The sequence below is a fragment of the Amblyomma maculatum genome, chromosome 1 (assembly GCF_055883805.1).
Source record: "Amblyomma maculatum isolate TAMU_Amacu chromosome 1, ASM5588380v1, whole genome shotgun sequence".
Lineage (NCBI taxonomy): Eukaryota > Metazoa > Arthropoda > Arachnida > Ixodida > Ixodidae > Amblyomma > Amblyomma maculatum.
The window spans coordinates 68,767,273-68,782,573 of record NC_139344.1 but is presented as its reverse complement, the minus strand read 5'-3'; the positions used below and the strand labels follow the sequence as shown (position 1 = coordinate 68,782,573).

Sequence of the window (15,301 nt, the reverse complement as noted above, 5' to 3'; positions counted from 1 at the left end):
GTGCAACGACGCATTGGCTCAAATCCGCGTTACAGAGGATAAATATGAGGTGAATTCTTTAATGGCATTTTAGGCGAATATGCGAAGCAGTTCTGGTTGAAGTCCTCTTTCACGAGACTTGCAGTTTCTTCCATCGCCATGACTAAAGCGCACGACGGAACTTACGATGTCGACGGTGCGCATTAGGTTTGACGTATTGGTTTTTTATTAATGCAAACATACAGACAGCCAAAGCTAAAGATCGGAACGCGTCCCTATGCAACGTCCGAAATACACATGAATTTGCAGTTTTCGACTTGACTACTTTCCCCGGTGGACAGGCTGGTGTAACGAGGTATAACGAGGTATAACATCGATAGCCCCGCGCAAGAAGAATAACAAGAAGAATAAGATTGGGATGGAGCGCATTTGGCAAGCACTCGCAGAATATGACTAGCAGCTTACCGGTATCGCTCAGAGGAAAGTATACAACAGTTGCATCTTATCTGTACTCACCTGTGGGGCTGAAACGTGGAGGCTAACCAAGAGAGTTCTACTTAAGTTGAGGACAACCCAGAGGGCTATGGAACAAAAAATGGTAGGGGTAACATTAAGAGATAGAAAGCGTGCAGAGTGGGTCAGAGAAATAACTCAAGTTACCCACATTCTAGTAGAAATTAAGAAGAAGAAATGGGCATGGGCAGGACATGTAGTGCGAAGAGAGGATAACCGATGGTCGCTGAGGGTAACGAACTGGATTCCAAGGGAAGGAAAGCGTAGCAGGGGGCGGCAGAAAGTTAGGTGGGCGGATGAGATTAAGAAGTTCACAGGGATCAAGTGGATGCAGCTAGCACAGAACCGGGTTAATTGGAGAATATGGGAGAGGGCTTCGCCCTGAAGTGGGCATAGTCAGGCTGATGAAGATGATGATGATGATCAGCTCCGCGCAAGAAATGCCGTAAGATGTACCTGAGCATCTTCGTGGTAAGAAGTTGTTAGGCCACTCTGCAGCTGCAACACCTGCCGCTACTTTACTTCTGCATCGCTTCGTGGATTAATTATTTTGCATTCGAGGCGAATAATATGATTGATCGATCTCACGCGCATGACGTCCAAGGTATACGTTCCTATACTGGACTTTTGGTTCATAAAACGTGTTTCTAGATCGAGGGCAGGGGATTAATCACGGGCTCACGTGTTGATAGCCTTGGTGCTGTCCTGGAGGGCCTTGAGCATGTCGTCTCCGAGGTCCCAGCTTAGCCGCGACACCGGGTACTGGGCGCAGATGGAGCTCGTTCGAATCGAGGGCGACCCCGGTGCAGGTGCCTGTGTTTGTTGCTGGTACTGCTGCCTGCCGGTGAGACAAGACTGGCATTGGTGCGCCTCGCTTTTCGGAAATTCGCCACCAAAGGCGCCGCACAACTTTCTTCCGAATGGCACTCATTGCAAGTGCTGCCGAAATACAAGCATTGCACCCTAACATCAGACTGCAGAGTATTCCATGTCCACTCACAAGGAGCGAGGCAGCAGACAACGTACGACGTTGCTGGTTTATCCGAGAAAATACGGTAATTGCTTTGCGTGGTGAGTACGAGCGGCATTCCGAAAGAGGCATTTTAGTATCTTCAAGGTGACGCAGCAGATACATTTTTTTTCTCCATTTATGTGTACAAATTACTGAAAGCGTATTTGAGGCAGCTGCATCAAGATAAGCTTCAGGCTCATCATTTTAATTGCAGTTGATTTTGAGAGCATGGCATGAATGAACTGGATACAATTCTTCGCGACATTGTAATCAAAAGATACATTTTTCTTATACACTAGAAAAAAAAAAACTTATATCAATGCAATTTTCTGTGCCTTCTGTTAGAGATGGAAGTGTCAGACAGTACACAGAAATAGATGCTTGCTCACTTTGTTTCACCTGTGCTTGGCTCGGCTGGTAAATGCAAATAACCCCTGACTGTGCGTGCTCCCCCGCGCGCGCGTTTGTGTGCGTGCGTGCGACCCACTTGCAACATTTGCACAGATATACGGAGCTGCCAGTCAAGGTGTACAAGGCTTTTTTTTTTGTTGTTGTTGTTGTGATTTCGAGGCACCGAGATGCCCTTACTAAAAATAGAAATTTATTTTCACAGGCGCAAGGAATACAATGCTTAGGCTCACATGTGCTGGAGGAATTCTTCACAGAACCTGAGGACTGTGACCCCTTCGGAGGCTGAGTGTTCGGAGATGAGACCGTTGATTCCGTCCCGGCTGACGACTATCTGGCAGCCGGCAGGCACGAGGTCAAGCATGGCGAGGAATAAAAGGAGAACAAAGTTGAAAATGCAGCGAGAACGACTCCTGTCTCCATACGCACAGAGAAGCACCAGTGCACACGCATGAAAGAGGGCCCTGTGTGCGACCGTTTGGCTGTCCCATGTGAGAACGCACACACACACAAACACATAATGCCCCTGAATTACGAACCGAATGAAGCTCGATCGTCTGCATCAGTGTAATTAAGTGATCACCCAACGCTATATATATATATATATATATATATATATATATATATATATATATATATATATATATATATATAGCTGGAAAAAGATTTGATGTTGGGAAAGGTTGAGGGTTACCGGAGAAGGGGTAGGCAGCGAACGCGATGGTTAGATGGCATCCTCGAGGCGCTGCAGATGAAGCTATGTGATTTTAGGAAGATAGTGAGAGACCGGAAAGCGTGGCGTGATATGGTCCATAGGGTCACGAAGAGTCGGACACGACTGAACTGAAGTGATAAATAAATAAATAAATAAATAAATAAATAAATAAATAAATAAATAAATAAATAAATAAATAAATAAATAAATAAATAAATAAATAAATAAATAAATAAATAAATAAATAAATAAATAAATAAATAAATAAATAAATAAATAAATAAATAAATAACCTATACATTGCATTGCAAGCAGGTTGCTTCAATCAACAGATGTGAGAAAGGATGTGGAGATGCGGTCGTTGAAGGAAAACTACCAAAAAGAGTAAAATGCTCTTCTTTTTCTTTTTAACGCGGTAGTCAAAATCTCGATTAATTATAATAAAATAGTAATAAACACATATTTTGCACGGTATTATCGTTCCAGATACGCTCTTTTTTGAGCAAACTCGCAGATGCAAGCGCAGCGCCGAAACGAGACGGCCTCGTTCAGGAAGGAAAAAAAAAAAAAAAAATAGTACAGTGGTGTAGCCTTCTAGCGGAAATTAAGAACAAGAAATGGGCATGGGCAGGGCATGTAGTGCGAAGAGAGGATAACCGATGGTCGCTTAGGGTAACAAACTGGATTCGAAGGGAAGGAAAGCGTAGCAGGGGGAGGCAGAAAGTTAGTTGGGCGGATGAGGTTGAGAAGTTCGCAGGGGTCAAGTGGATGCAGCTAGCACAGAACCGGGTTAAGTGGAAAAATATGGGAGAGGCCTTCGCCCTGCAGTGGGTATAATCAGGCTGATGATGATGATGATGATGATGGTGGTCTAGCTTTCTCGAGTTTTTTTTTTTTTTTTTTTCCCCGCACCTTGACGCACTTCATTTTAGACTGCAGAACTGCTCAGGGTACCATTTCTGCGGTTCTGTCGCCAGTATAGGGACGCTGAATACGCATTACGTGTTTTCGCGCCGAAATCAGCGAAGCAGCTTCACCTGCATAAACTTGTCGTACCACCGGTTGGCGGCGTTGCCATCTGCCACCGAGCCGCCATGGAGCAAGTGCGCCGCCTGGGCACCCAGGTCCAGCGTGACGGACTCGCGGCGCAGGCTGGCGTAGTGACGCATCCGCAGGCTGCTCAGAGGCCGGTCCAGGCACACCACCAGCAGGCACGTCTCCAGGCACTGCAGCGAGCTCTGGTTCACGTTGCCTGCGCGCCGCCCGCGCCAGCTGCGTCAGTCGCGTGGAAATAGCGCCCAGTAAGATGTCGAAACGCGGCACGCTACGTTACAGACGGGCAGGCTCGAAACGCAAACAAATGTTATACCTTAAACGTGTAGCTCAATGCCGATTTACGACCTCTTGATGCACCTCACTGCAGCATGTACGCTAAGCACTAATTAAGCTTTGTAGTCCTAATTACCCGCAGCATTTTTTTTTTTCCTATAGCCAGAAATCTGGCTCTATAGTCTCTCCTTGTAAATAACTGCGCATAAACGTCTTAGTTTTCCTTCATCAACGCGGGCGCTCGTCGTCCTGTAGAGAAGCCTAGCCTTTCTCATAAATCTCGATTGCGTCGCTATTTAAAGGCCGTTTAAAAATGCCGAAAGCACGTGCACTTGTTAGTGGCGGTAATCGCGTTTCCTTTAGGCCGTTGCACGCTAGGAGGCTGTAGGCTGAACAGCCACATAAAGTCAAAATATGCAGCGAGAGAACGGTTCCCGCGAGAGTGCTGGTTTCAGTCATGCCCACAGCGTTCGCGACGTACTGGTGCAAAAAATGCCGAAGTATGCGTTACCAATATAAGACGTCCATGTGCCAGCTTTTCGGGGCGCTCTATATATATATATATATGCGGTCGAAAATAAGAAACGGGTAACTGTAGTGGTATTGGTCCATTTTGGTTGGAATACGGAGCACGCTTCGATCGCCGCATTCGCGCGGCCAAGATACCCCTTCGAGACATCGTCTCCCAGCCCCTTTGTCCATGCCGACAAGTGTGTGCTCGCCTGTTCAATGTCCTGCGGCATCGAACGCGGCTCGAGCCTGTCGATCGGGACCAGAGAGCGTTGGTTGCCTACTCTGTCTCAAAGCGGCCCTGTGGTCACCGCGGGAGAGATGACAGCACGCGTGTCATTGCAGGCTGACGGCGAGCATTTCTTCGTCACTTTGTGCGCGCAGGGAAACCTTGCTCCTCGCGCGTCCCACGAGGGCGTGACTGTGAGAATGTGTATTGTTGCGGGACGCCGTTCATTAAACGTCTCCTTTGTGGACTTAAGACTCGTTTCATTGCAGCGAAGCGCTATCCTACCTACGAAGGTTGAGTGCGCGCTGCGGTGTTTCAGTGTGCGCGCAGCTGATCGGGGCCACGGCTCGCGCGAAGCTCGAACCCGCGGTGGTTGGTGGCCTATGCCCACGTAGAAGAAACCACAACTTTTGTTTCGTTTCAGAAATTAGGAAACACCGCCATTGAAGTTATTGCAGGGTTCGTGTGCAGTCCAAAACCTTGTAATCAAACATACAGGGCGCTGGCGGACGACGTCGTCGTCTGCTACGATAAGCGGTTAGCTCCTCATGCTGTTTTAGAATTGCTTTCAATGTAGAGCTATCTTATTTTACGACCGTTTTCGAACGAGCATACTTAGGGTACGCTGAAACATGTCGAGCTACCTGAAACCCCTGCCTGACTGGATAAAAAACCCAGCTGATTAAACACCTCTACGTTGTGGGGACTTTATGGGGACTATCCATTTCTGGACTTTTTTGTTTTAAATATCAGCTTGCTGTTGGTTTGGTTCATTGAGTTTAACGTCCCAAAGCAACTCCAGCTAATGAGAGGTGCCGTAGAGAAGGATCCGGAAATTTCTACCTCCTGGGGTTCTATAACGTGCACTGACATCGCACAGCACACTATCGCCTTGCTTTTCGCCTCCATCGAAAAGCGGCCGTCGCGGCCGGAATTCGATCCCGCATCCTTGGGCGCAGCGGTCGAGCGCCCTAACCACTGTAGCACCACGAAGGGGCCTAAAACAAAACAAAAAAAAACCCTACTCTGAAATGCTTCGTTTACGTGCATTCGTACGAGCCATGCGCCCCAATTGTCAAATCCACCTGGTTTCAGTAGCGCCACTGCATCTTTTCTGTCATAAGAATAGGTGCTAGCATGGGTATGGGTCTACAAAAGTGCGGCCTCTCAGTGAAACTTGTCCCACTTCCTGCTCCCATCGTTTCGCGATACTGGTCTGCGCGAACGCGTGCTGTCGTCTCTATAGAAAGTGGAATTTAAGAAAAGTTAACATTACGCGGCGTGACCGCTGTCTCGTCTTCGATGGGGCTGCATCTTGCGTGCCGGCACAAACAATCAATTTTTCCTTCACCTGGAAGGCGCAGTAGTAATATGCTCGTGCGGCACCGATTCAAGTTTGTGTCCCGTAGCAGCAGATGAGGACGTTGCCACTACTGTATTATGCAGGGCCGGTCGCGATACAAACGATTTCCAAGAACGCGGCTGTACGTGCGTGCCCCGCCCGCAGCAGATGTGCAGGGCGCCCTACATTCCGAGCTCTTCGAGCGGCTTTGTTGCTTCGCTGGCGCTGTGCTGCTTCTTGTCTGTGCTTGCGTGCGTCTTTCGTCCCATCTTTTTTTTTTTTTTTTTTTTTTTTTTGCGCAGTTTTACTCTTTCCATTCAAATGTACCCACTAGTCCGTGAGAGAATCTTATTATGCAGTCTTCGGAGCATGGGCGGGAAAGTGTGCAACGGCATGCGAGCGGGAAACAGAGCACATGCGAAAATATCACGTGCAAAAAGAAGGACCGAGAAAATATTTCACTGCCGGCATTATTGAAAGCAGTTTTATAGAGGCCAAAAGCAGCTAGCTTACATGAGAAAAGTGAAAACCTTGTATGCAAGCAAATATTTTGGGAACCACACAAATTCGGGAGGCCAGGGGAAAGAGTATGCCCCGAGGTAGACAACACCCCCTTGTTAAACAGTAAAGCAACGCGCCTGAAATTTATTTCCGCCTCGTACCTATTGATGCTTTCTTCGGTAAAGCTTTGTGATGGGTGTGGCTACTTTTCTGAAAGTACCCTGTTTGAGGTGGACGTGTACTGTTTCGAACTACCTAAGCACGTGTGCTTTCGCATAACCTTTTCTCTGGAATTTCAATCGCGAGCATGTTTCTTCCCCTATATTGCATAAATCCTTCAAGCCGCCGCTTCTCGTTATTGTTCGATTTGCCTATCCTTGACACTGTTTCGCTTGCTGCCAGAAGTTATCGAGCTAGCCAGATCAATCTGAATAGCATATTTTTTGGGAGAGGGATGGGGAAGGGGATGTCCAAGGCTATAATATACTTTCCCAATATCGCGCAGGGCACGATTTTTCAGAGGTATGTGATATGCAGTGCAAATATCGAAATTGTTTTCTATGAACGACCTACGCATAGAAGTTGAGAATTACCAGCGCAAGTCCGGCGATTTGAAGGCCTCGTTTCCTGTACCTGGCACTTCTTTCAAGTTTCCAGGGGGAGACCGGATGGGTACAATGGCGCGAACAAGAGCTTTTGCGCAGTCCCAATGTTGCTTCCTCGTTTCTTAATTTCGAACACCCCTTCAATGCTACCGGAACGAATTATGCTTTCCCCTGAGTCTGCGGCGTTCGTTCACGCTTTATAGTAGAACTTGACCAGCACTGCTGCTTCAGATCCCAGTGTGAGCAGACAAACAAAAAAATTAGGAGACGCTCAACCTTCTCATTAAGTGTAGACGCGAAGAACATTTAACACCGCCTTTCCTTTTCATTCGTGGAATACGTTTAAAATTTTGTTTAAGTTGATTTTTGCGGAAAGAAAGACAGAGTATCGGTCTCACTTCTCAGTGGCCACCTCGGTTGGAATCTCTATCGCAAAGTAGCCTCCAAATTGAATAGCAGGTGGATGTTAAGTGGGAAGCGAAATTATATGACACCACCCTGAAATCTGCTGCACAAAGAACAGTTACTTCGCAATTTTGATGCGAGATCACGTGCGTATTTTCTCCTACACTTTTTTTTTTTTTCTTCTGAATTTGAGTTACTTCGACGAGCTGTATATGCTTCGCGGCGAAACATAAACAACAGCTGGCTTTAGTTTTCTGAATGCCCAGAGAATTAAAGGCGAGCATTTGCAACTCTATTCACTCGTGATGTCGGTTCTCGATGAGCCGACTGCCTTCCCGTCAGATATCGCGACTGACCCAAGCACGGGTGCCAGCTGACCACGATCAGAGCGTTGCGTGCAACTGGAAAGGATGGACGCCGGAAGTGCCCACAAGAAAACAAGTAGCGGGCCAGGTTGACTGTGACGCAGTGCACTCTGCGTTCACTCGCGTCGTTCACAAGGAACGTAGTGGAGACTCACTGCGTGCCAGCTTGGCGTAAATGCCGGCCCATGTGCGCCTTTGCTCCGTGGTGAACGCCCCCACGGGTGGCTGCCTCTCCGAGGGGTCCTTGGCCTGTTGCTTGATGCTGAGCAGCTGCCGCGTCAGCGCCTCCACGTCCAAGGGTCCCCCTTGGTCCAGGGGAAGGCGCAGCTTGAAGAACTGCGCGCGCCGCCCGGAAAGATAACCGTGTCCCTCTCTCGTCGCGTCTAACAGTGAGTGGCACATTGGACCAGTTCTCGCTATGACATACATGGTCGAACTGCGTACCGCGTATCAATGAACTGGGTCACTCTAGACAGGCTTTCCAGTTCGAAATAATCTTAAGGTGTTTTTGATAGAAATGCTCAGAAATGAACTATAACAGAGAGGAAGGGAAAGAAAATGAAACGGTGACCATAGCACAAGACAATTCTGAAATAAAAGACCAAACGAATAAATACATAATCAGCCTGGGACGGTAAGCCATGGTGAACCCTCTAAACCATGGATAGTTTCACATAATATACAGAGCAAGCAGGGTGTAGAGACTCGGGTGCAAGCATCTACATTGGGTACACCGCGAGACAAGGCAGAAGCGATATAGACCCTGAGAAGTTGTTGCATGAAGTGAGGCAGCAGAAGATGGTACATTAGTCACGCTCTGAACAGCAGTACAAGAATATTTTTTTCGAGGGCAAAGGAACGCCGCAGCAGTGGCTGAATGGTTATGGCACTCCCGAGGATTGAGGTTCGATCCCTGCCGTGGGGTCCGCGCTTTGACGGAAACAAAACTCAAGGCACCCTAAACGAAACTAAAAGTGGTCGAAATAACCGAAGCTCTCCACATGCGCCATTCCTCACAGCCGATGTCGCTTTGGGACGTTAGAACTCGTACCGTACCGCATCATCAACGGCAAGTTGTTTAACCGTGAGGGTTATCTATAACGATTTAAATGTCCGCAAAACCGCTCTCGGGCCACCTGTATAGCTTTGTGACGAACGCCATTGGTTCTCTGTGACAATCTTAACTATACTCGATGCGAGCGCGTGACAAATTTTAAAGGGCCACTGTCCAGGGAAGGCCCTTTTAAGAAAAGGAGCCCAGTGTTTCGATCAGGTACCGGAGATAGTCTGTGCAAAATTCTACAGCGACACGCGCGCCGCAAAGCCTCGAAAATACAATTCAAAGCTCCCTCATACTCTTCTTTGAGAAGCCAGCTTCACCGCTTCCTGCGCAGGCCCGACGGGCCCCGATAATGACGTACGTACCGGGAACGACGTCCATTGGTCCGTCTCGCTGACTGACGGGAGAAGGATGGGTGTCTACCGCTCGCAGCGCGCTTTTCCCTCGCCACGGCCAGACTGAATCCAGCGGCGCGCGCTCCCTCGACCGTTTTTTTTTTATTTTCGCGCTCGCGGAGAGCCACGCCCCACCTCCCGCCAAACGCGGAGGAGGAAGGGGAATTTGTATTGCGGAGGCTAGACGACCTCGGGCAGGAAAATGAAAAACCTTTGCGAGGGAACGGAAGGAGAGAGGCAGGATAGAATCGGGTGATTGCGGTGGCTGTAACTGCGTTATTAGTTACTCTTTTCAAAAACATTTTGCGGCCTTGCGTTCCAGAGGCGAAGTCTCACAGTCACCGGGGAAGAAAATATTTTCGACCGGAGGGTGGACAGTGGGCCTTTAAGATCGAGATTTCGCTTCACGTCGGGAGGGTAAACCACCCCCAACAATATGTTCATACCCTGTTTTATTCTTTGCTTCCAAGCCAAAGGTGATGTTCGGGAATGCTGGACCTAAGGCATCGGTTCGAGGAAGCACACGAGCGCATGACGAGATGAATCCCGCGCTCGTTACGTTTACTAGGCCGCTGCTCGCCCCATGTGAGAGGCGAGGCTTGCATACCATCGGTTGAAGTGTCGCTAAAAGCAGAGCGCATAATGCGACGATGCAGAATGTTCACAAGCGAGGTTTCTTTATCCAGAATTTTTACTATTGAGCACCTACCATTCGAGGAGCGTATCTGCCAGGATTTTTTCCGATACACAGTTTTAATAGCTTCGTTCACTTTTGCAATTGCAATAACCAGGGAAACCATAGAGAAAGGGCCAGTCAATCGTATGCAGTGCTTGAGCGCCAGCAGCTTTCAGTGTTCGGCTCCATAGATTTGCTGGCGCCATAAGAAAAAAAAAAAAAGCTCAAGTGGGAGACGGCGTTTGTCCACTGATGCCGTTTAAATTTAAATAAAAGGGGACCTTAAAACGATGCAGTAAATTGCGCCCACTAAAAGTTTCATCTATTGCGTAGGAACTGCTTCTGCTTATTCTCTGTTTATTGTTTATTGCTTACTCGAAGCCATGCACTAGCACAGACGTTTTTACTAGCGGAAGACGGCTTGCACATCTCTGTTCGTCGAGAGATTGAAGTGGCGTGTTACAGCGGCATCGTAAAAAGAAGTAGCGCTGACTGAGATGCGGAGCAGCTCAGCACAGTTTTCTAACCTAGGCTTGCCCAAATTTCACACGAAACGTATGACTGCGGGTGATGATAACAAAAGAGCTGAAGTCTGCCTCCTTGATCATCGCGGCCATTTTTTTTTTTTTTTTTTTTGTAACAACGGTACAGCGCAGCGCGGATTCCTTTGTGCGCGTGCACCCTTTTCAATGACCCCGTATGAGAATTTCACTGGATGTACCCCGGTGAGCGACCGTAGCTGTTCCCGTCGAATTTCACTTGACTTCAGTTCACTTTAGTTGCGCCGGAGCTTCTGAACCCTCTATTCGTTGCTGAGGGATGGCGCTTGCTCCGTTCTTTCGAACGCGGTCTCTTCTCTCAACAGGCGTCAGATGGCGCGAGTTTCCCGCGCCACATCCACACTGAGCTGGAGCGGTGGGCACGGCGTGACGGCTTGTCCGCGAAAGACATAGGCGCCTAAATTTAAATGTCGACATGGGAGGCGAAAATGTCCCCTTGCTTTAAATTAGCACTTTTGTTTTTCGACAATGTTCTTCCAAGTAAATACCATGCTTAAACGACTCAAAATTGCGCGCAGCGCGCAGGAGATTGAATAACCGTGCGTGCCCGAAAAAGGAAAGGAAACCGCGAGTGAACGGAGCCAATCGACCTTCTTCAGCCCAGTTCGCTGTTCTATCGATGAAGCAAGGCGGGAAATAAATGCGCGATGATGTTTGCTTCCCAGTCTGATATACATCGGCGTAGGGCCTGCAGTGAATTGCCGTGATAACCAAACGAAATAAAAACAATAACCAAACCTTTTGCGTTAGTAGCAATTCAGCTTTGTCCGATGTCTTTCACTGCGTAGGCGTATCGTGAATGCATGCCAAGCTGTTACCACCACTCTTCAAATCCGAAACAAACCACGTACGCTTCATATCATATTGTTACGGACGAGGAAGAAGAGGACAGTGGCGCGGGCAAGCACGCTCGCGCCAGGCCCCCCGGAATTCATTAAAATAGTATAATCGTCATCTTCTGTCTGCTCTCTTTTCCTGTGTTCATCGGCTTGCCACTCCATAATAATATTATTCGTTACTGCTAGATACATTTGAATAGGATGTCAGCAGCGTCCTCGCTGACTGATCGACGCTTGAGTGAGTAGTGAGCTGGAGATCTGAAAAGAAAGGCCCGAACAAAAAAAAGAAGGAAGCTTTCTATACGAATGACTCTTATATAACTATATGATTAAAAATCCTGTAATAATGCACCATCGTAGTCAAGAAGAAATGATTAACGAGCCAAAAAGACGCACGCAGGAGAACAGAGAAGCACACAGGAAACTAGCCCAACTAGCCCAACTAGGCCAACAACGTTTTCTGCTTAACCACCGCAATCCTTGGAGTGATGCACCGTAGAGTACATCGCTAGACTGCAAGGATAACTTGGTGGGGTGGTTTATGCTTGTGAGCCGAGACTTAATTAAATGCGGACTAAGCTAGTTCGTCTGCCCCTGAGGGGTAAGACTACCCTAGTGGCTTCGTTGGATAACTCTGGAGTACCAAAAGGTGAACCTTAAACCAGGCTTACTTTGCCGAGCAGACATGAACTTTCCGTACGAAGATACATAAGAAAGTCACCAGAATGTTCTTCCAGCTCCCAAAATTCTCGCTTCAAGGGCACTGTTGCCTCTATCTTTGCTAGCCGGCAGCTTGTTGGACTAGAGTGCGATGACAGAGCAGGGCCTGGATTCATGATCTATTGCCTGTGCTTTCACGCAGGGCTTTCCGTATTTGTGTCGTCACCACTGAGAATAAAATTTAACCGCGTCATTGTACACCGCTTCTCCTTCAGTATGCGGTTGGTTAGCTCGTTAGCAGAGCAAGGATTGCCCCTTATATTCTCGTACTCCATGTGGGCCACGTGCATTCGCTCGAAACGAAAGAAATCGATTGAAATCCAAACAGGTACAGTTAGCTGTGAACAAAGGAAATCAGACCATTCCGCCTCCATTCATAAAATATCGTCAAAATACTCGCTTCGCCCTTTATGGGCAAAAGGATGGCTTACTAATTTTTGCAATTTCTGTGAGCAAAAGCGATGAATACACTACAGTTTCGGTCACACGGAATAGCTACGCCATTTCTCTGGAGCGCTTAGAGAAAACCGAAACGGTTATCGTTTTCATCTAGAGGCGTATCAGATTGGTTTGATCATTTCCATTCGCGCCGCCCTTGCTTGCAGGAAACACCGAACGAAACCGCTGTAGGAGGCAGGTACGCAGCCGAGAGTTTAGTATCATATCCTAATTTCGCGCACGGGCCACGACAGTACAGCTCTGTGAGGGGTGGGCGGATACTACAATGCGTATTCAGCAGACAATGACGATTATCATCAGTACTGTTTTCTTCGAGAGGCAGGCGAGTGCGGAGGGGGGAACTGCGCTCACCTGATCACGGCAGACGACGATCACGTGGTCCTGATGCTGTGAGGCGGTGTCGAGTAGAAGGTCATCCTTCGTCGGCCCGGGCCTCCGGTAGGCCGGGAAAAAATGTTTGTAGGTCTGCATGCAGAGTGGCTGCCGAGCGCCGCCTCGGCCCACGTCGGGAGACAGGGTGCCGCTGCGAGGGAGCGTGTATGTGCAAGGGCAATCGGCAACTGATGCCTCTGGCTGCCCTTAATGCATTGACAGCGACAGTGCATGCATAGCTGCCGCCTAGGTGGAAAATTTCCTCGTCCCATTGGTTACCTTGTAACGAGCATGAGTTGAAGACGCTCGCACTGAAATATATGTTGGCGGCTCAGCAACTTTGGCTCCTTCGGAGAGGTCATTTACAGTCTACGTTGCCTGGTTATACGCACTTGTCTTGATGACAGTGACGGACTAGGAGTCACGCCATTTTCTCATTTTCTGTGCCCTGTACGAGCACTTGAGTCTTCCACATCCTTTCTCGCCATGACCTTGACCACCTTGACAGAGTGTGACCAAGGCGCGGCATAACTTATTTGTCGGAAACAATGCTAATAAAAGTGTCATAAGCCACGCAGGTAAACCAATGCTAGGAAATTAAAGCATCGCGACCCAAAACTGCAACAACGATCGAAAAGAGAACAATAAATTCGTGGTAGTTCGCTTGGGATAGTTTCACTCACCTGTCAATCTTTCTCTTGAACGACACGGCAAATTCAATGAACCTGGCTGCGAACCTGCAGGAGATAATGTCCATTTAGCAAGTACGCCATGAAAATGAGAGGATAAATTAGTGCTACCAGAGATGCAAAGTGAAACATTGCTTCTGCTTGTCGCACTACCGGTCGAGTGCGCATGCTTTGTTGCTAGAATACACAGATTTTCTTTCTTACCTTTTCAGGATACATTCGGGAAGAAGGGAGCAATCGTAACTGTTGCTATAAGTAATATAAATGTCATTTGAAAAAAGAAATAAAAAAATAGAAACGTTATATTGTTTTGCATTTTCACTGCGGATGCATACATTCAGCTGTTGGATGTCAACTTTTTACTTTTTTTTGGATACATTTGCCTCTCCCTCCACACTACTTCTGCTTATTCCAGGATTTTCGCTATATTAACCTCGTCCCTTCCTTTTTTCTCCCAAACTAATACAGCTGTTAGTGTTGGTATAGCGTGCAACCAATGCAGCTATCAAAAGAGAGGACAGTGGCAGCCTTTATGTTAAGGAATTGGCTTTCATTTATCAGGATGGCGCGATCTGGACAAACTTCTTGTACGTACTGCTATCAGTCACCTTTAATCGCAGCAGTCCACGCAATGGATAATCTCGCGTTTTTCTCGAAGTTAGGCCCCGCAGCAGAAGAGCTGGGGCCAGACACCAACGAAATACTCAAGTTGGAGTTCCCCAATACTGGAAGTGCGAGGCCAGTGACCTGACCTCGTACCTAGTCGTTTGTGGCACTGTTACGCCGGGCCAAAGAGCTAATTTTCGCTTCATAACAAGAGCTCGGTTTTCTGCTACGTACACATTTGACCAGATCGCCAACAAGAGAAACAGGAGGAAGGGAAATGGGCTAGAGAGAAAGAGATGAAAAAAAAACAAAAAAAAAACAGCGACTGCATAATTTGCGGCTAAGCATACGGCCACTATAGTGAATGAATGCAGATTCGTTGGTGTCAAGGATGTGTGCGCAGGCGAGCCTATATACGCTAACACGACGCGGGTGTTAGTGCTTATCTTAGCGAGGTAGATGGAAAAGATACTCTTCCTTGTGTTAGCTCCTTAAAGTTTGTACCTTGTTTGCTATTTATTCGTTTGTTTCCCTTTGACAAGCATAAGAATAAAACACCGGCTAGCCCCCTTGATGGATGCGGGCCATTCATAAACGTGGTCGTCGTCATGAACAGCAACAAGAACATGAAGTGAAGCTATAGGCTACCGAAACGTATACCGGAGCTGCTGCTAAACACCTACCTGGCCTGGTCCGCTGACGTGGCGAAGCACTGCTTGGGGAAGAGGTAGAAGGGCGACGAGTTGACAGGTAGCGGCTGACTGTTGTTCAGGTACATGTCGTCCAGCCACAGGTCGGTCACCTACGCAACCAAGCACCGTCAGACGGTGTTCCAGGTTAAGCTTGAAGGTGCACACACCGTGCAAGCTCGACGGGACAAGCCGGCACCGACAGAAAGGTGTTTATACTAGTTTCACTGACGGCATGACATCCGAAAGACATGCCAACTAAGTTTCCTGAACTGGGCTGTAGAGGAATCCTCCTTTCCTGCGCCGGCACCTGTGCATATTGT

The 15,301-nt window shown here is 47.9% G+C and overlaps 1 protein-coding gene across 1 annotated transcript in view; it reads right to left on the bottom strand.

The window, feature by feature from the left end:
- LOC146202738 (choline O-acetyltransferase-like) overlaps window positions 1-15,082 on the bottom strand; it is a 31,845-nt gene extending 16,763 nt beyond the window's left edge. Inside the window, exons 1-7 of the mRNA XM_084585005.1 lie at window positions 14,973-15,082; window positions 13,678-13,731; window positions 12,974-13,145; window positions 8,069-8,249; window positions 3,665-3,879; window positions 2,146-2,246; window positions 1,175-1,330 (exon numbers count right to left, since the gene is read on the bottom strand). Coding sequence (XP_084441131.1) covers window positions 1,175-1,330; window positions 2,146-2,246; window positions 3,665-3,879; window positions 8,069-8,249; window positions 12,974-13,145; window positions 13,678-13,731; window positions 14,973-15,067 — 974 coding nt within the window. The 5' untranslated portion in view covers window positions 15,068-15,082. The remainder of the gene's footprint in view (window positions 1-1,174; window positions 1,331-2,145; window positions 2,247-3,664; window positions 3,880-8,068; window positions 8,250-12,973; window positions 13,146-13,677; window positions 13,732-14,972) is intronic.
- Window positions 15,083-15,301: the final 219 nt, after the last annotated feature.